The 27,821-nt window shown below is 48.0% G+C and overlaps 12 protein-coding genes across 12 annotated transcripts; 6 read left to right on the top strand and 6 right to left on the bottom strand.

The window, feature by feature from the left end:
- Positions 1 to 2,394: 2,394 nt before the first annotated feature.
- EDB82DRAFT_480514 (uncharacterized protein) lies at positions 2,395 to 4,239 on the bottom strand (the record flags this gene model as incomplete). The annotated part of the gene is made up of 1 exon (XM_025738383.2): positions 2,395 to 4,239. The coding sequence occupies one exon, from the start codon at positions 4,237 to 4,239 to the stop codon at positions 2,395 to 2,397; it is 1,845 nt and encodes a 614-aa protein (XP_025593149.2).
- A 2,147-nt stretch (positions 4,240 to 6,386) lies between these two features.
- EDB82DRAFT_515035 (oligomeric golgi complex component, COG2-domain-containing protein) lies at positions 6,387 to 7,452 on the top strand. The gene has a single exon (XM_025738384.2). It carries the CDS (start codon positions 6,552 to 6,554, stop codon positions 7,416 to 7,418), a length of 867 nt encoding a protein of 288 aa, XP_025593150.2. The 5' UTR covers positions 6,387 to 6,551; the 3' UTR covers positions 7,419 to 7,452.
- EDB82DRAFT_515037 (ribosomal protein L1-like protein) lies at positions 7,453 to 8,585 on the bottom strand. Its single transcript, XM_065608973.1, has 2 exons — positions 8,242 to 8,585; positions 7,453 to 8,188 (listed from the first exon to the last, which is right to left on the bottom strand). Exons 1-2 carry the CDS (start codon positions 8,481 to 8,483, stop codon positions 7,525 to 7,527), a joined length of 906 nt encoding a protein of 301 aa, XP_065463404.1. The 5' UTR covers positions 8,484 to 8,585; the 3' UTR covers positions 7,453 to 7,524.
- Positions 8,586 to 8,766: 181 nt separating this feature from the next.
- Positions 8,767 to 9,712, bottom strand: EDB82DRAFT_529886 (mitochondrial 54S ribosomal uL1m domain-containing protein; the record flags this gene model as incomplete). The annotated part of the gene is made up of 2 exons (XM_025738385.2): positions 8,767 to 9,485; positions 9,538 to 9,712. The coding sequence occupies 2 exons, from the start codon at positions 9,710 to 9,712 to the stop codon at positions 8,767 to 8,769; spliced, it is 894 nt and encodes a 297-aa protein (XP_025593151.2).
- A 1,427-nt stretch (positions 9,713 to 11,139) lies between these two features.
- On the bottom strand, positions 11,140 to 12,376 carry EDB82DRAFT_561959 (uncharacterized protein; the record flags this gene model as incomplete). The annotated part of the gene is made up of 2 exons (XM_065609764.1): positions 11,140 to 12,226; positions 12,326 to 12,376. 2 exons carry the CDS (start codon positions 12,374 to 12,376, stop codon positions 11,240 to 11,242), a joined length of 1,038 nt encoding a protein of 345 aa, XP_065463405.1. The 3' UTR covers positions 11,140 to 11,239.
- Positions 12,377 to 13,251: 875 nt separating this feature from the next.
- Positions 13,252 to 14,917, top strand: EDB82DRAFT_529888 (Alpha/Beta hydrolase protein; the record flags this gene model as incomplete). The annotated part of the gene is made up of 2 exons (XM_025738388.2): positions 13,252 to 13,835; positions 13,885 to 14,917. 2 exons carry the CDS (start codon positions 13,252 to 13,254, stop codon positions 14,915 to 14,917), a joined length of 1,617 nt encoding a protein of 538 aa, XP_025593153.2.
- A 769-nt stretch (positions 14,918 to 15,686) lies between these two features.
- On the top strand, positions 15,687 to 16,229 carry EDB82DRAFT_529889 (uncharacterized protein; the record flags this gene model as incomplete). The annotated part of the gene is made up of 1 exon (XM_025738389.1): positions 15,687 to 16,229. The coding sequence occupies one exon, from the start codon at positions 15,687 to 15,689 to the stop codon at positions 16,227 to 16,229; it is 543 nt and encodes a 180-aa protein (XP_025593154.1).
- EDB82DRAFT_322121 lies at positions 15,994 to 18,337 on the bottom strand. Its single transcript, XM_025738390.2, has 2 exons — positions 17,826 to 18,337; positions 15,994 to 17,775 (listed from the first exon to the last, which is right to left on the bottom strand). Exons 1-2 carry the CDS (start codon positions 18,125 to 18,127, stop codon positions 16,398 to 16,400), a joined length of 1,680 nt encoding a protein of 559 aa, XP_025593155.2. The 5' UTR covers positions 18,128 to 18,337; the 3' UTR covers positions 15,994 to 16,397.
- A 1,049-nt stretch (positions 18,338 to 19,386) lies between these two features.
- On the bottom strand, positions 19,387 to 20,597 carry EDB82DRAFT_322125 (acyl-CoA N-acyltransferase). The gene has a single exon (XM_025738392.2). It carries the CDS (start codon positions 20,255 to 20,257, stop codon positions 19,601 to 19,603), a length of 657 nt encoding a protein of 218 aa, XP_025593157.1. The 5' UTR covers positions 20,258 to 20,597; the 3' UTR covers positions 19,387 to 19,600.
- Positions 20,598 to 20,847: 250 nt separating this feature from the next.
- Positions 20,848 to 21,657, top strand: EDB82DRAFT_529892 (phosphoenolpyruvate phosphomutase-domain-containing protein; the record flags this gene model as incomplete). The annotated part of the gene is made up of 1 exon (XM_025738393.2): positions 20,848 to 21,657. The coding sequence occupies one exon, from the start codon at positions 20,848 to 20,850 to the stop codon at positions 21,655 to 21,657; it is 810 nt and encodes a 269-aa protein (XP_025593158.2).
- Positions 21,658 to 22,194: 537 nt separating this feature from the next.
- Positions 22,195 to 24,701, top strand: EDB82DRAFT_322161 (P-loop containing nucleoside triphosphate hydrolase protein). Its single transcript, XM_025738394.2, has one exon. It carries the CDS (start codon positions 22,401 to 22,403, stop codon positions 24,534 to 24,536), a length of 2,136 nt encoding a protein of 711 aa, XP_025593159.1. The 5' UTR covers positions 22,195 to 22,400; the 3' UTR covers positions 24,537 to 24,701.
- Positions 24,702 to 25,543: 842 nt separating this feature from the next.
- EDB82DRAFT_561973 (uncharacterized protein) lies at positions 25,544 to 26,901 on the top strand (the record flags this gene model as incomplete). The annotated part of the gene is made up of 2 exons (XM_025738395.2): positions 25,544 to 26,142; positions 26,192 to 26,901. The coding sequence occupies 2 exons, from the start codon at positions 25,544 to 25,546 to the stop codon at positions 26,541 to 26,543; spliced, it is 951 nt and encodes a 316-aa protein (XP_025593160.1). The 3' UTR covers positions 26,544 to 26,901.
- Positions 26,902 to 27,821: the final 920 nt, after the last annotated feature.

Here is a 27,821-nt window from a genome sequence, read left to right on the forward strand (position 1 = left end):
TGAAGCCCTGTGCGATTCGCACGTGTCATTCAGCGCCTGGCTTGGTTTTGTATTGTCAGGGCAAGGCAAAAGGCAAAGGCAGAGGCAGGGCAGGGCGAGGTCGATAGGTCGGGCCGGGTCACAGGGGGAGGGCAGAGGTGTGCGTTGGCAAGTCTCAGCGCTACGGACATGAGTTTGGACATGTTATCTGTCGTCTGTTTACTACCTACCAAGTTAGTAAACCCTCAAGCGATGGAAACTAGACTGCCTACTACCTTGGTAAGCAAAGACCCAAAGCTCTCTCTTCGGGAACCATCATGGTCAACTGTGGACCTTGAAAAGAGCCTCCAACCTTGCTATGCACGCCTATACGCCCTGTCAAGAACACCTGTTTCCCATGTCCCATCATGGCGGTAGAGTGGAACAATGCACCCACTCGAGTCAACAAGTCATGATGGGACAATAATGGTAGGACAATGACATGCAGGGCTTAGTTTTGTTTATTGTGCGTACCTAGACAGGTATTGAGGAATGCAGTGTACCTACATATGTTCTCTGCTTGAAATCGAGATGATTTTGTAAATCTTGAATCCTAGACGCAAATGACAATATGATTGTGCTGTATGTGTATGTATGTATCATGGTTTTTGGTGTAACTCTGAAGCTCTGAGTTGTCATTGCATATAACCAAGCAAAGACCATTCGCCAAAAAAAACTGGACCAAGAATTATGTCCACGAGGATAAGCGAGGGATTTCTATCGAGAACAAAATCCAAAACAAAAAATGAGTGATAATAAAGAAAGGGAAAACAAATACATACATGCGTGTCCTCCCGTGTTCGGATTGAGCGTTTCGTTTCTACAGTTAGTACTTGTGGAAACAAAGTTACCCGACAACACATACATTTAATAGTGGACAGGGTATATTTACAGTGGTTGATAGAACCTCACGGTCCATTCAGATGCCGCACGATGTTCTTGTTTGAAACAAAACATGATCCTCTTAAACTTAACATGAGACAGAAACTTTCAACTTGTTACCCATCCAACAATACTTTCCTCTTAACAATTGCCATCATGTTCCTAACAGACTAAACATCACACAATGTACATGTACCAAAAAGACCCCCCTTCCCCTCTCACGCACATCAATCAACCAATCTAATTGCACCACGCCAGTTCTTTCTATGCAAAGCAAAGACAGCAGTTGCTGTAGAGTTGCAGCAACCGGGCTGGGCTGTGTGCCAACTGCCAACGCATCCCTCCTTAGACGCCAATCATGCGCCGACCTCCACATGCAACCCTCTTCCAATCACCGACTGCCAGACCAATTCTTTGCGCTGAAAAAGACTCTTAGAAACCTTCACCGAAAAGGTCCTGACCCATTCATATCTGTTAGACAGACCGACATGCCGACTTATGCAGCCGCATTCGGCCTGATGCCTATTACTCGCTAACAGGAACTTATTCTCAGCTGGTTCTAACCCCAACTCGCCACTCTAATGCAGCTGTTCTCATTCGTCTGTTACGATAAAGTAAACAACTCATTCGTACTACCGTACATTACTTTCGATACCGTCCTATCCTGTCCTGTATAATGTATACCGGTGCGGTGCGATGCAGTGTAGTACGGTGCGTTGGCCATGCTGATCCACCATCAAAGCTCCACCGCAACTTTGTCGACATCTCACGACGACTTCATCCGACTACAGCCCCCAGCTTTTCCCCGGTATCCTGTCTTCTATCAACCGAGCATGATTCTCTCTTCATGCACGTCAGCGCGTGGTCTATTCTCAGAGCGATTTACAGGTTCATTTGTGGCGTCTTGTGAACCAACTCATTGAAGCTAGTCATCCACGTCGTCACCCATGTAGTCATCGACCTACTTGTCAACTCGTTACTATCAACACCTCCTATCAAGCAGATACACCTCACAACGACATCCCCAGAGCCGCCACTTTCATTCTGGACACCGTTTCCTTTTGACTAGCTCGATCGATAGCGGCTTTCCAGAAGAGCAGACACATTTGCCATCCATCTTTTACTGCCTTGTTTACTTCGCCTACGTCTCCGACTGGTCGATTCACCAGCCTATCCCCATGATGCAAGCCTTGCTTTGGCAACGTACCAGACATCCGGTATTGAATGCATCCGCCGGCATGTCTCATATCTCATCACACTAAAGCATTGCATTAGAAACTTGATAGACGCATAAATTCGTGGATGCATAACTAAACAGTAAAGTGACTACATCTTCACCAAATAAGGGTATAATATCAACGCTCCAATCAAAACCCAACCCTGTGCCATATTAGGCATGCTGTAACTTTCGCACGAACATGTGCGCTCACTAAACCACCACTTTGTTCATGTACTCAATATACTTTCCATCCTTTTTAACGGCTTGGGATCCTATTAAATTCCCCTCCCAAACCGAACATCAAAATCCTTCAAGACGCTCATTATACTTGCTGCTTCAACCTCAATAGGCATCATTGAGCCAGGAGGAGCTGGCCTGGTACCAGGTCGTGGAGTAGCCTTGAGCTTGGGCAACCAAGATCCGATATCGTCTGCCGCCTTGGAGAAGTTGCGATGACTAGATAGTGTTTGATATGCCTCGGCACAGCTCAAGCCTAGACTAGGGAGACTTGGGAGGTTGATCTTTTCGGGTTGTTGAGGTTGTTGGGATTGTTGGGGTTGTTTGGGCTGAGACTTGCAGCATCCACCGCCAGCACCCTTGCCACCACAGCAACCTCCAGAGCTACCGTCCTTACGGGTGAAGTTAGCGGCCATGAGACGACAGAAGAGTCCAGATTTGGGGTCAGCCTGGCACTGAGCACATGAGCCGGGTCCCCTTGGACCGCAACCACTTGGACGCTCAGTTGGCTTGGGCTGCGTGCGACGGGGGAGCTTGACAGCTCCATCGGCGGTCATCTCCATCGCAAGCATAGGCAGATCAGTCTCTTCAGGAGGAGGGGTTTGAACCTGCTGAGAGATGGGAGGAAGGGTATCATTAGGAGTCATGGCGGGAGTTGCCAGTGCTGTATCGGCACAAACGCAATACGTTCCATCTTTGCAAAAGCCGCAGCCATCTCTGAACGGCATAGGATCCATGGAAGGGAGTTGAGAGGGGGCAGAGAAGGTCTCTTGAACAGGCTTGCGGGAGAACATGGCTGTATAATCAGTCTCTACTGTATCATGTGGACTGGATCGGTGTCTCTTCTCATGCGATACATCCGCAGACGGTGAGACAGGACGCTTGAGTTCCTGAGATCGATCGAGGGCTTCAGCCGCTTCGTCGAGGCACTGACAGGTGGACGAGAGACTGCATTTGCCGCAACCGCTTTCGGCTGTCCTCATCACCTCTTCTGCGCACGCACAATGTCCGTTTGGGGAACAATTGCCGCAGGTAAGGGTAGTCTCGGGATCATGGGACGAGTTCATGTCAAGGGTTTCTGGGGGGGAGATGATTTGTGATATGGAAAAGGAGTGACCTGGTTGACGGTCAGGTCGTCCATCGGGCAAACTGTGTCTTGGTCCTTGACTTGTAGGACTGTGCATTCCATCAAAAGAGTGTTGAGCGCTCATATTTCGTGACTGAAAATTTGAGTTGAAGATGCCGTCATCCAGACGACGCTTGAGAGTTTCAGCTTCTGTCTCAACCCTGATACGATCTTGTCTTTCCCGTTCAAGCATATTTTCAAGCAACATGCATCGGGACCGGTAGGACTGAACATCAAGCTCAAGTTCGTGAATTTTATCCTTGAGATCCGTCTCATGCTTTTCCTGAACCTCACGTTGCTGATCAAGTTGTTCCTCAAGTTCACCAACACGGGCAGCCCTCCGCTCTCGGAAAGCCCTTTGAGCTGCGCGGTTTTGAGCCTTGCGCTTAGTTGGTGGCGTATCGGTAGCAGGCTTCCTGCCAGGCTTGGGTCTAGGGGGGATCACCCATTCTTTGGAAGTCATAGACACCTTTGGAGGCTCCGGCGGAGCCGGACTGGGGCTGATTACAGACGACATGGCCATCTTGTTGATAGATGGAAGAGCAGTGCGCTGATGAGGTTGTGTGGGTGGAGGTGGTTTCGAATTCGGCTTAATGGAGAGTGGCGTTCTGTGGCTGTGGAGCCCGGTCGTGGCTGGTGACGCAGGTCCAGGTGCAGCTGAGATAGCACGACTTCTTGTTCCAGCTGGTGAAGGTGCGATGGTAGGAGTTCCTGCCCCTGGAGACTCAATTGACTGTTGAGGAGATGATGCCGACATGATGGAGACGTGGACGAGTAATGAATATTGTGGTCGTTGCGGAATCGGATCTCGGTCGGTCGGTTGAGCCAACTCGGGTCGAAGAGCCGAGAAGGTAAATTCGTGTTGTAAAACTCGAAGGACGTGTCGGCAACTGGGTTGGGAATATTTTGTTTAGGATTGACCAAAACAACTCATCAACGGTGGTGACGATGAAAGATTGGTGGAAGATTGATAAACAGATTGATAAGATTGTTTGGGGGTCTGTCTGACGCAAGCTACAATGTGACAGCTCGGTGCGACCTCGGCTTTAGTCTCGGCTGATTTATACGGCTGAGAGCCTGGGAATCTGATTGACAATGTCTTGATGGACCCATGCGCGTATGTACCAGCAGAAATTTCAATCAAGATCAAGATGATAACAGCGTCAAGTAAGAGGGTAGAAGGGTAGTAAAGAAGGGAAATGAATCGCGGGGTGCGTCGTTGCTTTTGTGCCCCGACCACAACCGACGGTTGGGAAACCAATGGTCCGATTCCAGGAGTCGATAGTGGATCTGATCAGATTGATAAGATTTGATTGATAAAAACTTTGCAGACAACACTACGCCAGGCCATAATCCCCATACGCCAGGCACACATCGCGACATGGAGACAACACGGCCATCTATTTAGAGGATGGTTTACCAGATTACGACCAAGTTGACGTGCCAATTTTCTCGTAATCTCATTGCTGGCCGTCAAATTATTTAGGCATCGAGTTTCATAAAAACAATTCAATCAGTCATAACTTTGTTGGCTCCGCAGCGCCTTGACCTCTTTCGGTTTCTCCCCACCCAACACCCAGGTAGACTATGAACCGCGACTGACCCCAACGACGTCGACCACGCTCCCCAAACAAATGACTAACAGGCAACCTTCGAAACTTTTTTCTTTCTTTCGAGCATCAGTAACTAGCGGAGAGATTGATAAATTGATGAATATAATGGTAGTTGACGTGACGTCGCAGCGTACAAACATTCTCGTCATAATGCAACAGTAAGGGGGATTATCACTGGCGATCTCCAATAGCTGTCCTTTATTGAATGGATTGCCTCCACTGAAGACCCCTCAAAACATGGACCTTGAACTTCTTGAACTAATCCGAAGCTCGGGGTTCACCTGGAACAAGCCGGCGTAAGTCGGAATTGCACCAGGTGATTTTGTAGCCATCAGATAAGATCCGGTCAAGACGTCTTACTGCAGTTAGTGCCAATCATAGGATCTTTATCCTCCGACTTCGCTTGGATTCATGTTGAAACGCTGAATTTGTTCTGGAGGCATTGCAGCCGTTATGATACCAGCCCGCTCACGTGTGATGTGTTATAGCCGGAATTCAAAGGCTGATCATATGCCTGTCTCGATGGATTTCGATATCCCTTCCTGCAAAGAGCGCCTCAATGTCTCTTACAGATCCTGAGAAGGTAATATGATACTGAAGCGATCTTTAGGTCTTCATGTTTCCCTCTCCTTTTGAATGGGAAACTAATAAGTGGCAAGAGAAACTGCAAGACTCCCTCATTCCTTTAAACGTGTCTTCCTCGCTGATTGCGTTTGATAGTCACTCAGATCTTCAGCCACGAGGCAACCCTCGGTAACGTATGCTTGAACTCGGCTTTTTTAACGTAATATGAATCCGCTCTTTGAACATCTTTTTGTCTTGGCCACTCTTTCTACCACCAACTACGACTGTGTTCGTAATGATTTGATCCCTGGTATTAAGCACATTATCCACTAAGTTAAGCCGCTTGTCTGTTGCACGGAGCAGGTCTGGATCACCAACATCAGAGAGACAACCAATGAACGAAGCTTCGGTTCACGGAACTGAGGGGTTCCATATAAGGTGATTCTGACGACCGGAAAATTTAAAGAGACTCAAACCACGGACGTGGGCAACTCAGGGGTCTAATGCTTGAGAAAGATCTGTGTCAAGGGTACTGTTTCTTCTGGTCGTTCGTGTTCGTGTTCAAATATGCACTTTCACCTCCGACTTTGGAATGCAAAAGCCCTATCACAAGTTATGCCTGCTTGCAGAATGAGTATAGGATGATATGACGATAAACATACAGCGAAATAGATTATGTATAGATATCTTAATTGTTTCAAGACCATCCAACTTGTAGGAAACATATCTCAAGTACATCATCTGGGGTTTATCGATAAGATCAATAACTCCCTATCAAAGTTAGCGCCGTCGACGGGTCGAAGGTCCCTCCACCAAACCATGCCACCTCACCTTTAGTGCTTCATCTAGACACTTAAAGACGACAAAGACGATACCACCACCGCAATTCACAATGGCTGCCGCGCCAGATCCTCTCGCGTCATCAATGGCGGGCCTTGCCGTATCTAAGCAATTCACACTCTCTAGTTCCGACTCTTCATCCGTTGACGACGATGCTCCTCTCCCATTCCCTGAAGCTCTACCTCGCGCCGACTTTCTCGCTGAAGACTTTCAACCTGCTGCTTACCTATCCGCTTTACCGAATCGTCACCAAACACTCGAGGATCTAAGGTCGGACCTGCGCGACCGAAGCGCTGCTATTAGCTCTGAGCTGCTCGAACTCGTCAATTCAAATTACACGGCGTTTCTCTCCCTAGGCAGCGAGCTACGTGGCGGCGACGACAAGGTCGAAAATGCCAAAGTTTCTCTGCTAGGCTTTCGCAGAGCTGTTGAGGAGGTCAAAACAAAAGTGACGGAGCGAAGGGAAGAGACTAATACTCTCAATGGGGAGCTACGTGGTGTGCAATCTGCTATCGAAAAGGGCCGGAAGATGATGGAGGTATCTGAGCGGCTTACATCCTTAGAAGAACGACTCTCCTTAGACAGTTTGCCAGCCGATGAAGATTGGGATGAAGATAGCGAGGATGAAGATGAGGACGACAACTACGGAAGTTCAACTACGAAATTGCTCACTTCGGCTCAAGAATGTAGCCGAATTACAAAGCTTCTCGAGTCCATGGACCCCGACACACCATATGTGATCAAGATGGAGGAACGTTTGACACGTTGCAGGAACACATTGCTGATAGACTCGGGCAACGCGCTGAAAGAAGCCAAAAAGGCTGGCGTCAAAGGTCAGGACAGAGTCCTCAAGTGCCTGGCGATATATAGAGTGCTAGATGCACAATCAGAGGCCGTCAAGGCTCTTCGAGGTGGTTGAAGGTAGATTTCACTGCAAATAAAATTCCAATGATACCCACGACCACCCAAAAGCTCTATTCGTTAATATGACATATGATACAATTATACAAGCCCGCAAGCTACTTTTACATGATGCTCGACAAAGCCTCGGGGGTAATCTTCTCATCGGCATCTTTTAGGTTTCCGTTCAAGCTGATACCTGGTCCATGTGTTGTGCTGAGAATAACCTCATGGACTTCCTTATGCACCTCCTCTGAAATCTCGGTACACTCTGCCTTGATCTTGGCCAGCAACACCTTGATGTTGTTCTTGAGCTGGTCGGGCGAGTATCCCAATTGTCCAATAGCCAGACGAATAACGCCCTGTCTCTCACGATAATCGGCAGCACCGGCAGAGTCTCGCATAGACTTGACGACATCGGGAACAATGGTTCGCATACGCTTGCTGGGCATGAGACCTTTAGGACCGAGGATCTTTCCCAGACCGGCCTTGTTGAGGGCAGCCTCGCTGGCTTCGTGGCAAATAAGTCGGTCAAAGTTGATCTTTTCTTGTCGGATGGCTTCGAAGAGGGTCTCTTGACCAACGGCCACAGCACCTGCGGCGGTGGCTTCACGAGCGATCTCGCTGCCTTCGGGGCAAACAACGGCGATTTGCCAATCGCTTTGGACAGGGTGAGGTAGACGGACGCTGTTCTTGATGACAGGGCCGTTACGGGCGGTTTTGAGGTTGATGTGTAGCTCGTACTTGATCGAAGCGGGGGGTTCGCCGACCTCAACGGCGCGGAGGATTCTACGATGTGTTAGTCTCTGCTCTCAGACCCGAGTCCGTAGCTCCCCACTGACCTCATAGCTTCACATAACGAGTACTGAGGGAATTCCCTCTTGTTCAGGTTATGTCTCTTAAAGTCCTTAGGGAGTGGCTTCTTCTTCTTCGCTGTCTTCCTGATTCGGACCACTGACGCCTGTCGAACTTGTTGGGCCGCTGCCGGGGCGAGGAACTTGGGTATCGAGGGGATTGCCGGTCGAGGAGTCTGGAGGAGGGATAGCCTGGCCATTGAGGCCAAGCAACGGTCGATTGGTGCCATTATACGTCGGGATTGAGAGCTCTGGCGGACCGGCCCTTGATCGTAATATGGAGGCGGCGCAAAAAGTCGAGGTTGCTCCAAAGGTTCTGAAGTGGGCCTGGGAATTCAGGCGCCTATACTTATCGATAAGCTTCTCTTTAACAGCCTGGACACCAACATGCATTTTATCAACGGCATTACTTTCTTCACTAATTTTGTGCAATGAAAAATTGTTCGAGAAGTCAATAAATTTACATACAACAATTAGGTCTAAAAGCTATATCTATAAAATCCACACACTCGCTCAGTCAACGCACACAAGCATGTCCTTGATCTTCTCCAAGACGATCTTCTGTCTCGCAGCATCAGCTGTAGTCTTATCGGCAGCATCTCCAACACTAATAGAAGCATAACAGCCACTCTTAAGAGCGATCTCAGTCTCAGTAGGAAGACGGTCCTCACCACACCACTCAGTATCACGTTCGGACAGCAAGCCACTGTTGATGCGGGTCAGCACCCACTGGAACTTGGACGCATCAGTGCATTTGCCCTCAACCTTGGGGAAGTTGACGTTGAGGTAGACGTCCTTGGGCAAGTAAGGCTTTCCAGAGTCGACAATCTTCTTGACGAAAGTGGCAGCAAGCTCGGCATAGACGAGACTACGCTCGGGAACAGGATTGGTGTTGAAGGCAGTATTACCGCCGGAAGCTCCAGAGAAGGCAATGGCGGGAATGCCGACTTCATGGGCGGCATAGCAAGCAGCGCCAACAGTGCCGGAGAAGGGAACCTGGAGCCAGATGTTGCTGCCGACATTGGGACCGGCAACGGCAAGCTCAGGGGCAGCGCCATCCCACAGGCTGGGACCAAAGGTGTCGATACCGTACTTCATAGCAGTGACGGGGAAAGAGTTGACCCAGTTAAGATCAGGTCGCTTTGGGTCGGAACCAGCAGGACCGCTGTTAGCAGGACAACTATCGTACTGGCAAGGCGTCTTGCGATCCTTGGGATTCTCATCTCGAGAGCCTGGATAGTGTCAGATGTGATAGAGGTGTGCAATTACGCGCGGTCAACTTACTACTGCCTGACTTGTTCTCAGCAGGGGCCGAAAGAACAACATCGTAGCCCGCGTTGTTCAAAGCGTCATTAAAGGTACGGATATACGACTCAGCCCAGCCATCATCATTAGATTGGACGATCCTTACGGCTTGAACCGCAAGAGGCAAAAGGGCGACGGAAACGAAAGACTTCATGGTGAGATGCTGAGCGAGAGTGAGGATAACAAACAAAGATTCGGTGCATAGGCATCCTGAAACTATTTATGCCTCTCGCATTAACTCACCCATACCAATATCTGATCCATCTAATCATACCGCGGTCCAATACAACCTCGTGAGCTTATATCTACCCCTAGGCCTAAGCGACCAATCAGCGTCTGAATGTCTGTCCTCAGCAGGCTTACATGAAAGTTTGAAACCACCAGGTCACCAGGAACCAACCACCCACGTGCCGGGTTAACAAGGCTCATTAGCGATAAACAGCACAAGACATCTATCATTTCCACGTTCATAGCTCAATGGTAAATGACCCCTGAAGACGATGCGAGACAAGCATGTACAAGCATCGCGTTTGTGCACTTCAGGACAACGGCCCGAGCCGAAGAATTGATCGAACCTGTTGTTGAGAGGCTCGGTGGCCGTTTTTGAAATATGATCTGGGATTAAATTACGAGCTTCCGTAACCGGGTCAATGGCCGGCGCCGTGTCGGACGGAAGTGGAGAAGGTTCCGGGCTTGCGTCCGGTGAGTGTCATTAACCAAACAAAACACCTACATTCACCTTTAATTTGATTGCATGTGATTTTGAACTCACTCATCGCAGGTTTACTGTTCTTTATAGCGTTATTGAGCCGGTCGGATGAATACTTGTACTATCACATTCCGTTGGGAAGTCTGTCAAAGCAAAAATGAACCAAGAAAAATCGTCGCGGCCCTACCAGGAGGGTGAGCAATCCTAAAAATCGTATTATCAACGCATGGGACATGTCCGATTCCATGTCTTCATGGGTTGATGAACCGTTATCATTCGAGTGACCCTGCTTCTTATGCACCCGCCCGAGGCGACTTGGATTGCCATCGCCTGTCCTCTTGGGGGCAACAATTACCTATTCATTATGCTGTATCCTCAGACGCTTCTTGGGCCTCTCAAGAGGTTCTACTTGATCATCTATCTCTCTTTTGCGCCTAGAACTCGACCCCCAAGGCACTCGTAAAAGGTTCCGGTCACTGCTCAAGATATATTAAGAATGGCAGAGGTCAAAGAATTCCGGATTGATATCGGGTGAGGGCCTTATGATCCGTAGGAATGTTGGATAAAATTCACAATCCCAGTTTATATAAGGAAATGATCCATGCTTGAGCGAGGCTTCCAGATGATAGAGCGAATGCGTTTCTCAAATTAGGTATCCATGCATGGTATAGTTTCTCGGCTTAGCATCCAAACGATCCTGGATAATTTTCTTCATCCCTATCCTCTAGAATTCCCAATATTCATGTCCTGTCGACCCGAAATATTGAAAAACCAGCCGATATGATGGTCTGTGATCCATCCTTCATCGAATGCAAGATAGTTATGTGCTAACATCTCAAATGCCTTGATAGAACTGTCGGTTACAATATTTTGTCAGTAATACTACACCGGTTTTCTATACTCAAGAAACTCACAGGTCTGGTTGCAGTGCCATTCATTCCCAAATCGCAGACAAAAGACCAACGGTTGGTATTATAGTAGTCGGTCATCACCCCAGTCGAAAGACTCACCCAGCCAGTGTTCAGGCGCACTGATGTCGTAATTGACTTTCTTTCTGTTTGGGAGTTTTCGTCGACCTGGTGTCATGTAGTCGTTACTGGAGTTGTCCATACGCGATCCAGACTCAATGGAGTCGGTTGGGGCCTCAGATTCGGTTGTGCGGCGAGAAGTCCTCTGGGTGGTGTTCGACTTGAGGGAGAGTAAATCCTTTCTGCCCGAATGATCAAATGAATGATAGGACGGAAAGTTGATTTCATAAGCTCTCTGGAGGGGGTCCGATTTGATGGAGGACACTGTTTTAGACCCATTCCAAAAATTGTCGGCAGTAGTTTCATATCCTTGACTCCAAAGATCCTCGGTCTTATAGCCACCGTTGCTTACTTTCGGTGTGGCCTGGCCCAGGTCTTGAGACGGGCGCACAGCGATAGGTTCGACGCAAAACTGCGAGTTACTGCCGATTTCCTGACAATCCTCAGAGGATCCATCAGAATCCTCCTTGCTCGACTTTAGTCCTTGCTCCAATGCATTGATGTCTTCTCTCAGAAGATCTATTTCTAGATCTTTTCCTTCTAACAGAAGTCTCTCTTTAGACAGCTTCTTTCTTTTCTTCTCGAGCTTTCGGCGTAACTTGTTGGCAGCATAATGAGCATCATGCTTTTCCTTTTCAAGCTTTCGCCTAGCTTTCTGCAGAGCTTCGCATTTTTTCCTGAGTTGAAGAACCAAAGTGTCTTCTTTAAAATCCCGCTTCCGTGAAGAGGGATACTTGGCGCTTTTCGTGGCCTTTGTCTTGGATTTGTGTGTACTCGATGAGGAGCGATGACCCTTGACCTGTTCGTGGAACCCGCGTTTCTGAAAGCTCTCGACTTGGGATCCGTTGGTTTCTGTGATCTTTTTAATCGCATTTTCTTCCCCTGACGATCCATCGAGTCGTACATCAACCTTCAAATCGCGAATTCTCTCCTAAAAAGTCATCTTTGGTTGAAGAATTGACGGGAAAATGCCGTCTCGGGCTGCGGCATGTTGGAGTGCATTAAAAAGGGTTTGAAGGGCATTGCAAACGCGAATATCGCAGAGACCGTCTCTCTCAAGTCGATAGATCCTTTCATCCATCGTGAGCGGGTGTTGTTGGTTGCGCAGGCGGCGAGAGGCTGCTGATGTTTTGTTTGGTTATTTACCAGTTGCGAGGAGCGCGCAGGCAACGACGTTGAATAACAGTGTCACGTGCTTGAGTCATGCTTAATTTGAGTGAACCATAAGATATACACCTGTGTGATTTCTCCATATTTCGTTTCTCTCCTGATGATTTTCCGGTTTGTACTTCTTTCGTTTGCAATCTTGATGATCTGGTTTGTTTCCTAAAGTGTAGGGTAGCCAAAGTTCAACAACACTGGATAGTGGCTTCTGCTGCCTGAGTGTGCGTCATCAGTATGGACTCTCAAGCCACAATAAGCGAGACATCGTTGAATACGGACACTTAAATAACGTCCTTTCCAATCATCCGTTAATAATAGACACCTCGACTTTGACTTACAAGTCACTAGGTATGCAAATGCCCCATATTAGACGTCAAAGCCGAGATTCTAGCCTAAACTGCTTCGAGCCTCATGTTGCGCTACCCTTGCATCGCCAATACCAGGATATTTAAACTCAACCAATAAGCAGAGTCGCAAAATGGAACCCAATAGAGTAAGGTCAATATCGCCTCGACAATTTACTTAGACCTTGAGTATGGGTTTTGACTCGTCATTGGCTACTTAATGGACATAGAAGATCACAGTTCGTGATGTCAGGCTCTACGACACAGCCTTGCTTCTCCACTGAAGATGCCAAGCCAAGGTATGATGCTGGCTTATACCCACTGCGGAATGAGTCTAAGGTAAGATGTCAGGCTGTCGACGACGTGGTCGAGGCTTGGGATACTCTATATAACGAGTCTCATGTCCTGCCATTCTTTCAGCTTTGTTTCGATATCATCCGCATTCATCATGGCTTCACTCAAACTTCTGGCTACCGTTCTCTTTGCGGGCTCATCACTCGCTCTCCCTCGTTCTCAAACATCAAACAGTCCAACAGCAACCATCCACAATGGCGCGGTAATCGGCACTACAACTTCTATCCCAGACTCCAAAAATATTGTCAACCAGTTCCTTGGTATTCCCTTTGGCGAAAAGCCTGTTCGTTTCAGTCCTCCAAAGCCAGCCAAATCATGGGACACTCCCTATGATGCTTCTGAGTACAAACCGTCATGTCTCATGAAATTCAATTACCCAGAGGTGAAACGCAACCGAACTATCAAGGCCTTCGCCACACCTGGTCCACCAGCGGGGACCGATGAAGATTGTTTGAATCTAAACATTTATACACCCGCTGGCGCAAAGGCGGGTTCGAAACCCGTTGCATTTTGGATTCATGGTGGCAGCTTCAGTCATGGTTCTGGATCTTTACCTTACTATGATGGATCCAAGATGGCGGGATATGAGGATATTGTGGTAGTCACCATAAACTACCGCACTAACATTTTTGGTTTCCCTGCAACCTATGATTTGCCTGGAGGGGAATGGAATGTTGGGTGAGTGTCGATATAAACAACAGTGGACTTGTTACTGACTTTCCGTAAGCTTCCTTGACCAGAGACTAGCCCTGCAATGGGTCCAAGACAACATAGAAGCCTTTGGAGGAGATCCCAAAAAAATCACCATCTTTGGAGAAAGTGCCGGCGCAGGAAGCGTTGATGATCTCATCACCGCTCCTCCTGATCCTCTTCCTTTTCGCGCCGCTATACTCCAGTCTGGTACTGCCAATACCAACGTAACCCCTAACGGTTCTTGGGATATTGCTACTAAATCAGCAGACTGTGATAATGACAATTTTGGAAAGGTGCTTGAGTGTATGCGGGAAGTTCCCGCTACGAAACTCAAGGATATCATCGAAAGAGCCGAGCTTGATTTTCAGCCCATCAGTGACAACGGGACAACTCTTGCGAACTTCCCCCGTGATATCCGACTCAAGTCCAGGGACGACAACAAAATCATGGCGCGAGTTCCTGTCATGCTGGGCTCGACCGCTGATGAGGCACGACTGGAGGATTTTATGAACATCACGATCGAAGAGGCCCTTCGCGCTTGGATGCCAGACATCACTTCCGCCCAAGTCTCGGTTCTCAAAGTCTTCTATCCCATCGGATCTCCCGGTATCACCAACGATTTCGACCAAGTCGTCAGGGTCGCAACCGAACTTGGCATGCAGTGCCCGATTCGCTATGTTGCAGAGGACTTTACTGAAACTGGCATCAAGACGTGGAGATTCTTGTACAATGCCAGCTTTGCAAACACGGAGATTTTCAATGGCAGCGGTGCTTACCACTCTTCTGAAATCCAAACCCTCTTCGGTACATATCCTGAGGAAGGCTCAACAGATTTTCAGGACGAGTTGAGTAGGGAGATGCAGAAGGCCTGGGGAAAGTTTGTTAGAGATCCCGAGAACGGACCGGGATGGGGACAAATTCCTAAGATGGGCGTCTTTGGAGGTGGCATGAGCCCTGATTCTGACGAGAAGCCAGAGAAGGCTTTGGAAGTTTTGAACACACATCTACTTGAACCAAGATGTATTGGATTCAAGGGACCGTGGGCAAAGGGCAAGACTGAAGAGTAACCAAACTTAAAGAACTAATCTTTATGATGAAGTGATTTGGGAAAGATATTGAACCATGCATCATGTGCTAAATAAATCTCTGGAAGTCCTTGAACGCCCTCTCAACGTATTTTTCTTACTTTTTAGAAGCATGTATTTATATGTAAAAAATTAATAGAACATACTCAAGTTGGTACTTGTCATAAAAGTAGATCGTGAGAGCCGGGACATGAATTCCAACGTCGTTTCTCAATCGCCCTTGGTAATTATACAGCTAGGGGAGGAACTTGGGATTTAAGGTTAGAAAGTACTAATATACAGTAACAATTCAACATCTGGAGATAGAGAAAAAAAGACAGCCCCGTGATGCCCAGGAGATGTCTGTCGTCATACTAGTCCATGAAATCTAAGCTCTGTCAGGGACATGCCCCCGTATGTTTGTCCCACGTCCGCATCCGGAATCCGGGCTCACCATGACACCAAGTGCGACGTTTGCCATGCTTCATCTGGCGAAGGATAGGCGAAGGGACCGGACTTATGTTGTGTTTCCTCAGCGACGAGAATCTCGGCAGAACATGACGCGAGAGTGATGTGAGTTTGTTGATATAAGACGCCATTGCCGTCTCCCTTGAACATAAATTGTCCAGCACGATTGGTGGTTTACCTTATTCACCACAGGTTGTCAATCATATTGAAAGACCAAAGCACAAATGCCATTAAGTGAACAGACTGAACGTATTACTCTGACATTGTCTAAGACATTTACCATCCCAACCGCAAACGGAACACAATGCTATTCGCAACAGCCCTTATCAGCATCGCATCTCTCTGTCTCGCAAAAGAAGTTACTAAGAACCGCAAAAACGAACCAGACGCCATAGTAGACCAATTCACATGGCTTTCCCTCTCCGACGAAACAGGCATTGACCCGTTGAAGTATCTGAAAGCCCCTGCTGAGGACGTACCCGAGACACTCGCCTGTACTACTGCAAGACACCCTCGTTTGTCTCAAAAGATATTGCCAGCTAACAAAGAACAGAAACCCGGTCCGGACAGGGTCGCATGCCCTGCTGCCATTGCGGAATGGTTCAAACTCGTTGACGAACAACGTCACATCAACATTCCCGGAGGTCAATGCCGTTCCGTTACCGAGGGGACATGTCGAACGGTTGCGTGCGCCCCGAGAGGAGATGTTAGTGTTGCACTGGAAGAAATAATGGGACACATGTGGAATCCTGTGTCTTCGCGATGTGTATTTGGTGGGACAGGAGGGATATGGCAGAATGAGGGGTCAACACTGGTAATTGAGATGGGACATGCAAAGAAGAAATAACCATACCAGGTTCTATTTGTGCGTGGATAAAGAAAATCTATCTATCGGTGGTATTTCCAAAGAGGTTGCTGAAAACAAATCTGCTTTTCCTTACGCCAAAAGAGGTATCTCAAACTAGCAGTCGTACCCAAATATCGATCGCTCGTAAACTCATTGTTGTTCGTTTTTTTATGCTGCAGTAGCGCTCATAGCTCGGGTGATAGAGGGTGGAGCTCCAGGCACTTCATCACTGGGGTCAAGTTCGCCCTTCATCTTCTCTTCGCCCTCTTCAACCTTCTTCTCGGTCGTCTTCTTATCACTAGATTCACCGAGGCCAATGACATCGATCCATCGCCAGAACTCAACAGGGTTATTACCACTCATATCGAAGATGGCCTGGTCGTCGTTGATACCGTCCTTGCATGAATCGCCCTTTTCTTGGTTGAACTTTTCAAGCTTGTCGAACGATGTTCCGTCAACGAGGTCTCCCTCAAAAGTGCGGCCGACAGGAACGTTGTTCTCACGAAGCATTTGAAGCTGTGCGCGAAGGTTCAGACGGAGCGCTCGTTCAGGCTGCTCTGCCTTGAAGATCTTCTGGGTCAACCAAGGGAACAGTATTCCAAAGTCGGACTGGTTCAGGTGAGCAGAATTGATGACGTAGAAGAAGTTTGGCTCCGACATCTTGATTCCGCTAGGCCGCTCAAACAGTTGAGGAGCCACAACGCTGGCGGTGGGATCAGGGCTCAGGACGCGAGCCTTGAGGTTAAGATGGTCTCCCCACTTGAAGAAATGCTCCGACTCAACTGCCAAGATGGCCTTGCCACCGGGGGCAGTAGCCTTGTCGGCATAGACAGGTAGAGGCAGATCGAATAGAGGCTTTGAGTTGGGAGCCATCAAGGGCATGCACCACATGTCGAGTAACATTGTGAGAGTCTTCTCGGTAATCTGCTTTCTGATGTTGCTGCCCTCGGCGGGAGAGAAGATGGGCTTTTCGATAGCAGCAACTTCAGGAACCCCGGCGTAATACGTACTCTTCATTAGTTGTGTAACGGTAGCTGCCCCAAAGCTGTGTCCGGCAAAGATGATGCTGCCAGGCTCGTGAATGCTGCATTGACCAACAAATTGATCAAGGCTGGGCGTGGATCGGTTCAGATTGGTCAATTTGTTGCCAGAGTCAACAGCAAGCATGGCCTGGTGAATGAGACCAAGCTCCCAGCATCGAATTCGGAGTTGGGCCTCGCGGGTCTGGTAGACTTCGGGGCTGACATCGTGCGAGATCTTCTCGTAGTGAACTTGGATTCGGCTATTCGATGTGATTGTTTCGTTGTGCTTCTCAGGTACGCGGATGAAACTGGCAACAGCGCTGCCATCGCGGTGCTCAGGGCAGATCACGACGATGCCATGAGAAGCGAGAGAGCCGGCGACGTAGGAATATGAGTTTCGGCAACCTCCCAAGCCGTGGGAGAAGATCATGGTAGGCCATCGCTTGTTCTCAGTCGAAGATTCGAGGAGCTTCGCATTCTTGTGGGCAGGGATCGTGGTATAGTGAAGATGGCGTGGGAGAAAACTGCGGGATACGTTAGCGTAAGTTCACAGCTTAGTGGTTTAGACACTTACGAGAGAAACTCGGACAGCATGGGACCGATACCCAGGAACTTTGTATAGGCTACTAAGTGCTGTCGCTGAGGGTTCGGCAGCCAGCTGATACGCTTCTCATTCGATTCGGAGACGGCTGGGTAGAACATGCGATATTGGACGGTTTGGATCTTGTCGGAACCCTCGGGGGAGGTGCTGGGCGCTTCAAGTTCAGAAACGGGGATCTCGACATCGACAGTGCCGACTTTGTACGGACCCGTGTATTCGGGGAAGGCTGGGATAGGGCTCAGGCGTGAGAGGTAGGACATTTTGGAGGCGCTCATGGTAAAGAGTGAATGCGACGAGGCGCAGGTGATGGAGGATGGGAGACACGACGAAGGAAAGTATTGACAAGAGAAGTTAGTGTAGGGGGTAAAAAGATGTATTGTTTATGTATGCAAAGTGAAGTTAAACAAATATCCGACGGTATTTATCTGTGTACGTAGTAATTATTATTGTGGCGGATGGTTTCTGTTGATTGATTGATTGAATGATTGATTCGATGTTCTGGAACGTTTGGTGACGTTTACGCTGTCGCTAAGATAATTAATTAATTATCCTTTCACATGCAAAAAAGCCCACGTTAAAAAGGTGGTTTGTAACTGATAAAGACGAGAGGAATAAAATAATTTTAAACAAAATGCAGAAAGAAAAAAAGATAAGGCAACTTGCATCGTCAGCATCATTGAAAAGAAAGGGGCAAGTCACGCGACACAAAAAGATTGCTTGATTGTTTGTAGTAGCCTATTCCCATTCCGTGACCGAGCGATAGCATCAAGCTTTTGTCTTGTGCACAATTGCCTTATTGCGAAAGGGACGGGAGGAAGAGTGATCGTCACGACGTCATAGTAGAGGAAAAAAGAAGCCACAAATATGTTCTACTTCATGCTGACCTCATCAGCCGAGGCTTGTTTATGGAGCTCCGGAGATTCCGATCTTTTTTTCTTCTCTCTTTCTGTTCTTTCTCTTGGCATTTCTATTCTTGGATTTGATGGAGTGTTGACGTCGTTTTGTATGTAACCTAACGCAATGATCGTCAGGTTCATGTTTAAATTCAGCGGTTTCTCGGCCGATTGTCTTCCACGGAGGTGCACGTAACATATTATCGTCGACTTTGTTTGTTGATATGAAAGTAATCGTAGAAAAATATATCATAAACCGCCGATCCCTAAGCCCTTCCGGTAATAACATCCAAGCTCTTCCGAATCTTCTTGGACCTTTTTCTGAGAGGTCCTTGATGAGTATCCTCCTGTCCATCCACGCTCTTCTTCCTCTCTCCGTCCCTCCATGGTGTACAGTTTGTACAAAAACCATGCCCACATCCAACATATTCCCATCGCCATGGCTTCACATCTTGCTTGCACACATGTCCCTCATTTGGTCCCTTTTTGCACTTGCAGCAAGCCCATCCTTTGACCATGCATTCGATATAAGTACACCCGACCATTTCGCATGGTTTTGGTGATCTGGTAACTGTAAAGTCGACGCTTCCGCAGGGACATTCGGAGCTGTCGTTTATCTCGTCGAGGGTTGTGCAGGAGATGTAGCGGCGCTTTTCTTCATGGCCGCACGCAAATCGGATCCATTCGCAGGTGCACATTGTGTATCATATTTCGTCGTCTAGTGTTTTGAAGGTGTCAGGTTTGGATGTCGCAACTGATCATCCAGATACAAGATGGGTATGTAGGTAGGTATGTCTGTGAAACAGTGACTGCCTGTGTAAAACTAAAGCCGCAGTGATCAACAGTCTGTCCCTCTTACGCCAGTTCCTTGGTCCTGGACCGCGTCATGGTCCGTTTCTCGACCTTTGCATCACGCTCCATGTACGTCTCCACAGACTTTCCGAACGGCCACTCAAACACTTCATCAGCCTTTCTCTTGAATCCGTACTTTTGGTATATCGGCGCTCCCTTTGGTGTAGCTTCGAGAAAGCATGGCAGATTCTCGGCATCGGCACGCTCGGTACCCCAGCGCAGCAGGAGACTTGCCGCACCCTTGCCCTGCCAATCCTCATGGACGCAGATGACTTCGAGATGATAGTGGAGTCTGTCACCGATGAATCTGCGATGCCCTTCTGTCATTGCGCCAAAGAATCCAACTGCCAAATCCCCTGCAGCGGGCCATGCCTCGGCTGGTGGGACGTCTTGGATCGGCGCTCCAGGGAGATTCCACTTTGACAGGGCGACTACTTGCTCGTCTTTTGACTCTGGGGACGTCTTGTGGGTGACGACGAGGACTTGGCAGGTAGGATTAGCCATGTCCTCTGCGAAGCTCTGGAGGAAGAATTGATCAGAGGCTTGTTTGTTTGCGTTAAAGACACGGCTTCCGATGATGGTGTCACCAAAGGCTGAGTAGTAAACCCTGCACATGCCCGGGATGTCCTCTGGGACAGCTGGTCGTAGTTGAAGAGGCATTTTGGTGATGCAGAATTGACCTTTTCAGTCAAGATCTGTAGAGAATATTTTAAAGATTTTGTACGGCTAAATAGTAATGGCACGATACACGAAAGGCCATATGCTCAAGTGCAATTTTGCATTGAATGACAAGACGCCGCAACTCCACTGGCGAGTCCCAAGTGGGAAGCTAGGTAGACTACCCTTGTTCATCATTTTGTGATGGATTCATTTGGGTTAATTGATGATGACCAAGTAATGAAGCAAGCAAGGGAGGGTATCATGAGAGTAAAGTGCTTTTATAGCAGAATTGTTCACTACGAAGCCATATGAGACCGAATCGTTTGTGGCTTAAAGCCATGACTTGTTGATTGACAAATGGTAATCCATTGTTCGTCTTGCTCTCTATCCGCCTTCCTTTACCGTTTCAGTTCAATTAACCCCGCGCGCCCTTCACATTGAAAGCAACGCTTGGTAACGACATGTCAATGCCGATGGACTATGACTCTACAGCATTTTCTTATAAATATGTAATCTTTAGGAGCCATGGATAAATTCACTTCAAGACTCTTGAATCGTTGCAATTTATGATGAGACGTCAGCTATTCACCATGACCAACCATCTCGCCAAGCAGCTCAAGGCTCTTCATCAGCCATCCTCACCCATCATTTTCCCCAACGTATGGGATGTAGCTTCTTTCAACACTGTCAAATCTCTGAATACAGAGACCTCCAAGCCAGTGAAAGCACTCGCTACAGCATCTTGGGCTGTTGCTGCTACATACGGCGTTCAGGATGAGGAGCTCACTCTGGAGCAGAACCTCGAAGCAATTGCCAAGATTGGCCCACTTGCCAAGGAAGCTGGTATCCCGCTATCGGCCGACTTACAAGATGGTTACGGCTCACAGGTTGTATCTGTTATCAAGAGAGCTGTTGAAGCAGGCGTCGTGGGCGCAAACATAGAGGATGTCAGACCTGAAGACAACACGTTTTATCCCATCGACGAACAAGTGCAGCGCCTCAAGACAATCCTGAAAACTGCAACTGAAGCAGGCTGCGCTGACTTTGTCCTCAACGCTCGGTGCGACATGTTCCACATCGACCAAGGCCTCTCCGAAGCAGAAGTCATCAAGGAGGCCGTCACACGTGGCAAGGCATATCTCGAAGCGGGCGCCACAACCGTCTTTTACTGGGGCGGCTCGGGACGGGGGCTGAGGACTTCCTGGGTCGAGACTTTGGTCAAGGAGCTTGATGGAAGAGTCGCGGTCAAGTTGGCACATAAAACAGAAGATGCACTGTCAACTAAGGATCTGGCCCAGATTGGTGTTGCGAGGATCAGTGTTGGACCGAGCTTGTTTCTATTGGCGCAAGAGGCTGCGAAACAGGCGGCAGAAAGGATTCTTGCTGGTGGGAACTTGTAGCCGCCTGTTGTACATTATTCACGACGACAATAGGACTGTACTAATTACATTTCATCTCAACCGTGAATAGTTTAAAATGCCATAACAGCTGGCCAGTCTTACTGCCGTCCATACTTTGAGTGCCCCCCGCTTATGTTAACGATCTGTAGAACCAACCTTTCCGATGACTCTTTCGGCCGCAAGGTTCCAGGTTCTCATTCCTACAGGACAAAAGGAGGCCCCAATGATCAGCGCTAACACCCCTATCGATTGAGGCCAATGCTCACTGAGGCAGTGTTAAAGCTATCTGATGCCTGCACCCGAGACTAAGCCCTATGGGTCCCCTTCCTATCGTGCCTGGGGTAGGTTCCTTTAGTGGGCAGTGCAGCCTGAACTGTCCTCCACCAGGATTGCTTCATATGAATGCCGAAGGGTCGATTCAGCCTATCACAATAACAATCCAATTATTTCTGTAGTAAATCACTGCTGACTTTGATCTCCAATGCGGGTCCAGGCAGTGCCTAGTGAGTAACAGGCCGTCAGCCTGCAGCCTACAAACCGAAAATGGGAGCCTGGAGGCCTTTTCACGTCGTGAACAAGAGACTATATAGTGATGCCATATATCCATTAGTTATCATCACAGCCATCATCATCATCATCATCATCACCAGCACTCATCTCTATCATCATCCACCCTCTACTTCATCTCTTTCCCTTCAAAACAACCAACCATAATTAGTCTGATCAAGACACTGTGAGCCATCATGACTGTCGACACAATGGACTCAAGCAAGAGCAGCGGAGATGAATTCACTGTCATTGTGACACCCACAGATACTGAACCTCAACATGAGGTGACAACATCTGAGACAAAACCCCAAGACACCCAAACACAAGAATCCAAGACTGAAGACAAGAAAACTGAAGAGACAAAGATTGAAGAGTCCAAGTCAGAAGAAGAAGAAGAAAAGAAAGAAAAGATCATTGTCGGTCTCCTCACTGAGAGCAAAGACCTCTACGCCAAATTCGACAAGAACGGATCCAGATCATGGACTGACAAGTACCCAGACGATCTCGAGGAGGCAGCAGAGAATGAAGAGACCCAAAAATATGCGGTCATCATCCGCAAGGTAAAGCCCAAGGAGGCTGATTCCAACAAGCCCCTTGATATCGACAGTATCGTCGTTCAGTCTCCCTACCTCAAGCGCGTGCTCGGAAAGGTCTTTGATGACTACCCCGGCATTATCACCGACGTCACCCGTCTAAAGTTCTCGGCTCCTTTCCACTGCTTCGTACACCGTTGGGAGCGATTTACAGAGGCAAAGGATGACGCTAGCTGGGATGACACCACTCGGGAGCATGTTACGCTGTTGCACAAAATCTTGGAAGAGGAGCTGGGTGAGATCATCCAGCTCAGGAAAGATTACTTCAAGAACCGCGCTGTCGCATTTGAGCATGTCTGGGCACTCTTTGCCCCTGGCTGCACGGTATGGGGCTCCGTTAGAGGAAAGCCTGTCGCTGCTCGCTTCGACTCAGGAAACTATGTCAAGACGCAATGCGGCCTAGTGTACAGCATGAACTGCAAAGGCATCGACTGGGATGGAAGGGGCATGGGCTGGACGGACGTGAGCATGCAGATCAGAGACTTTACCGGCACAGTCCCATTCGCCAACCTCTCCTGCTACCCTCTCGAATTCCACTCTAAGCCTGAAGCCGCACGAGAACTACTCCTCCAGCGCGGACGCAAGTTCGAAAGTCTTGCAGGCTATCACTACAAGGCGTACAGTGGAACTGCCATCTGGCATATATCCTCAACCAAGTCTCGGCAGGAGAACGTCAACTCCCGTATTGTGATTGATGGAGCCAACTGGGAGAAACTGAACCCTGATCATATGGTTTGGTTGAACTACATATGGGACAGCCAAGAAACTGCGAATGACTCTGCCGATAGTGATGATGAAGATAATGGCAATGACAACTACTCAGATGCCAGCTCTGAGGCAGGGAAACCTGATGTTGTCGCCGGCTTCTCCTTGGCCTTGACGGAGGATCAGCTCATCATGACATCCCCTATCGTGCGAGGTTATGCTCTCAAGAACAAGCGATGGATGGAGTTCTACATTGACGAGGTGACAGAAGTCAAGTTCAACGACCAGGCTTTCGACTCTCTTGTTCTTCCCCAGGATCAGAAGGAGCTTATTCTCGCTTTCGCTCAGAGTCAAGTCAAGTTCAAGAACGTCTTTGACGACATCATCTCTGGCAAAGGCAAGGGCATCATCATGCTTCTGTCGGGTGGCCCCGGTATCGGTAAGACACTGACTGCAGAATCGGTGGCAGAGGAGATGAAGGTTCCTCTGTACATCATGAGCGCGGGTGATCTCGGTAGCGACGCGTACGATATCGAGGAGAATCTAAACCGTATTCTCGAGATGGTCGCCAACTGGAACGCTGTTCTCCTTCTCGACGAGTGTGATGTCTTCCTCGAGGCTCGGTCAGCGCACGACATCGAGCGCAACCGCATTGTGTCCATCTTCCTCCGCACACTAGAATACTATGAGGGAATCCTCTTCCTCACTACCAACCGTGTCAAGGACATGGATCAAGCCTTCCAGAGCCGAATTCACATGTCGCTCGAGTATCCTGCTCTTGACGCCACAGCACGCGAGTCTGTCTGGCGAGGATTCCTGAGCCGTGCCATTAGTTTGCACGCTACTATGGAAGGCGACTCGGCGCATAATATTACGGAGGATGAAATTAAGGCTCTGGCTGGGCTGGACCTGAACGGACGACAGATCAAGAATGTGCTCAAGACGGCAAACTTGCTGGCTTGCCACAAAGAGGAGAAGTTGGCATTCAAGCACTTGCGGATTGTTTTACGTGTCGAGGGACATTCGTTGTAAGGTGTTTGGATTGGGACTGAACGGCGTAAGGTTATGAAGTAATAGAATTCATACTATGATGACAGTTCGCTCGACATGATCCAGGTCGAGAATAAAATGATGAAGACTTTAAATTTCGTCCGATGCAACCATGGTAAAATGAGGCATCTCCTTTTCAGACAAACCGTCTTCCTGAACAGAATTCTCTCATGTTTTCCTTCGCCCTGGCAACCATAATCTCATGAAAAAGGTCATTAGCGAACATTTGAATCCCCTCGAAGCACATAAGATCGCCATAGCAGCATACGACGCCAGGCTCTTGGCTACAGGTTTCCCACTTCATGCCCATTCCTAGTTTGGGTTTCCTGCCCTCCATTTCAACAATGTGGTAGCTGTGCATAGAATCGTATTCTGGCGCGCAACCCTTTCTGTTCTTGGCCAGGAGGTTGTGGAGGCCTTGTGATCAAGTGTATCAAATATATGAATCGTGAGGAATAGCAAGATCTTTATATACCCGGATTTGATAAACGAGTAAGTTTTGAGAGAATATTTGTAAAAGCAACTGTTGACATGCTCTGAACATGGGAGCTTTGAGTTGGTCATAATGAAAGCAAGGTTTTGATTAACAGTTGTTGGAGGTTTATAGGAAAATAACATCAGGTGTTTGCAATACTAATCATGTCATTGTCTTGTTATCTTAGAATTTGAACAATTCTGACTCTGCAAAGAAACGAAGACAGTTCTTTTTGTGAGAACAAAGTTCCAGAATAGGACATAGAAGGTATCATCATTTAGTTCATGAAAGGAATTGACGTTGAAAAAGCATCGTGAGTTCGTTTTGGCCTCCACTAATAACATTTGCTCATTCTGGCTGAATATACCGTGCTTTAGACTACCTTCATGGACAACCCCACCTCGGCCTCAAAAGCCGGCAACTTTCAGGCTCAGCTTATAAATCAACCTTTTCCTTAAAGTATAAAACTCGTGGGAACCGTCAAACCTTGGTTGAGTCACACACCACATTCGAAATGGCAGACTTTAAACCCAAGAGTATCCTTATCTTTGGCGCAACAGGCACTATCGGCCGATACATCACCAATGCTATAGCAAACGCTGAGCCCGCGTTTGGCCAGGTCGCCATCTTTACTTCCGAGGACACAGTCATCAGGAAGCAGAGTCTTATCAAAGAACTTAAGTCAAAGGCTGTCAAGATCGTCACCGGAGATGTAAATAATGAGGAAGACGTCAAGAAGGCTTATCAAGGGGTCGACACAGTCGTGAGTGCCGTGGGAAGAAACGTCATCGAAACCCAAATCAACCTCTTCAAGCTCGCGACAGAATCAGACTCTGTGAAATGGTTCTTCCCTTCTGAGTACGGCACAGATGTCGAGTATGGCCCCCAGAGCGCCGATGAGAAGCCGCATCAGCTTAAGCTTAAGGTTCGAAAGTATATTCGAGAGAATTCGAATGGCCTCAAATATACATTTGTGGTTACAGGGCCATACATTGATATGTTCTTTACTCTAACACCCACAATCCCTGAGGCAGGGGGATTTGATCATGTTGCCAAAAAGGCCGTTTTGGTTGATAATGGACAAGGGAAGATTGGATTTACAACCATGCCTGAGTAAGTTTTGCAAGTTACTTTTCAAGGCAGCACAACTAACCTGGTACAGTGTTGGAAAATCTGTGGTAGCGGCCCTTCGTCACCCCTCAGAGTCATTCGACAAAGCGCTCAAAGTTCAATCTTTTGTTGTGACACAGCAGCAGATCCTGAAAGAGCTTGAGAAGCAGACTGGAGGCGAGTCCTGGGGTGTTTCAAATCACACTCTTGATGAGTTGAGAGAGGCAGAGAAGAAGGGCTGGGCTGAAGGCAACCCTAGTGCGACTTTATATACACTTCGACGAATTTGGTCTGAAGGTGGGACACTTTACGAGAAGACGGACAATGAAAAGATTGGATTGAAGGACGAAGATCTTGAGACTCTTGAGGATGCTATTCATAGAAGACTGACAACTGGATACTAGTCAGCTGGCCATAACTGTGTCGATGTGGAAGCATTTAAGGATATTTATCGCCATCATTCATTATGTAGATACATCCAAGACATCTTTCCAAATCAAAGGCGCACATACTCAATATCAAGTTGCCATTCTTATGACCTATAGGTTCGTTGCCATGGGATATCGGCCAGAGGGTTGCGAGGAACCCAGCTGGGAAGATATTCACCCCATCCCCAGTAGTTACCTGCTCCCGCAGGATGGTCGGCACACATGCGGATTTGACTAACATCAACACCCTCAGGAAGGTCTTTAGGGTTCCATGTCATAGGCCCAAGACGACCGCACAGTTTTTCAGCACCGGGGTGTTGGTCGGCAATGACCATGGCGGTCATAACAGCAGCGAAAACAGCCTGGATTTTCATATTGATTTCTGAGAATGTTAGCGGGTGTTCGCTACGAAAAGGGGTAGGGAGTTTTACATTGTGAGGTTTGGTGGTGGCTGCAGATAAACCTGGAAAGCACGTGGAGTAAGGTGATCGTGTGTGAAAGGAATAAAGTTTGGAGATGAAAAATATGAAACGGGGTGAGGATTCTCAAAGCTTCGGTTTATACCCAATTTACAGAGTGCTGATACGCTATTTAATACGTGGCATGACGAAATAAAACTAAACAGACTGGGCGGTTGCCTGCCAGAAGTCTTGTCGCTTACGCGCTTTATTGATCCTTCGCTTATTCGATCCTTCAACAAAGGCATGGTCTGATTTAAGAGGACGGGTAAAAGACTACGACAGGGAGTACATGAAGCCTTGCTAAAACTGTGCCGCAGTGGATGTAGCTCCAAGACATTTTTGTTATAGTAAACAAGCTAGCCGCGGCAGCGAGTTCTCTACCGAAATGGTGATTTCTGGCGCGAAGTAAGCACAGCCTCAAATTCCTCCGACTTGGTCATAAAGTGTCCTGGTTCTGTGATTGAGACACGTTGCTGCATAGAGATGATCGATGTCGTTCGTTTAGGCGAATGCTGTACCTGATTTGTCCACCACGACACGTTTTGAGGCTTAGACAGCTGTGAGAAATCCGTGCTTAGACGCCATGGGGCACAACTGTAACCTAAAATTCTAAAGTGTTAGCACGGGATTGTTCCGCGAATGTTTTTCCAATGATGAGTATTAAAGAGAAAGGTCTTTAGGTGGAGGGGGAAAAAAGAGTATAGGTTCCAGGTATTACTATCTTTATCTTCAAGCTCAGACTTGGAGTACGGAGGAGGGCAAGAAACAGTATTATCATCAGACTGTAGTCGAT

The sequence above is a fragment of the Fusarium venenatum genome (genome assembly GCF_020744135.1).
Source record: "Fusarium venenatum strain MPI-CAGE-CH-0201 chromosome Unknown EDB82scaffold_4, whole genome shotgun sequence".
NCBI classification, from domain to species: Eukaryota; Fungi; Ascomycota; class Sordariomycetes; order Hypocreales; family Nectriaceae; genus Fusarium; species Fusarium venenatum.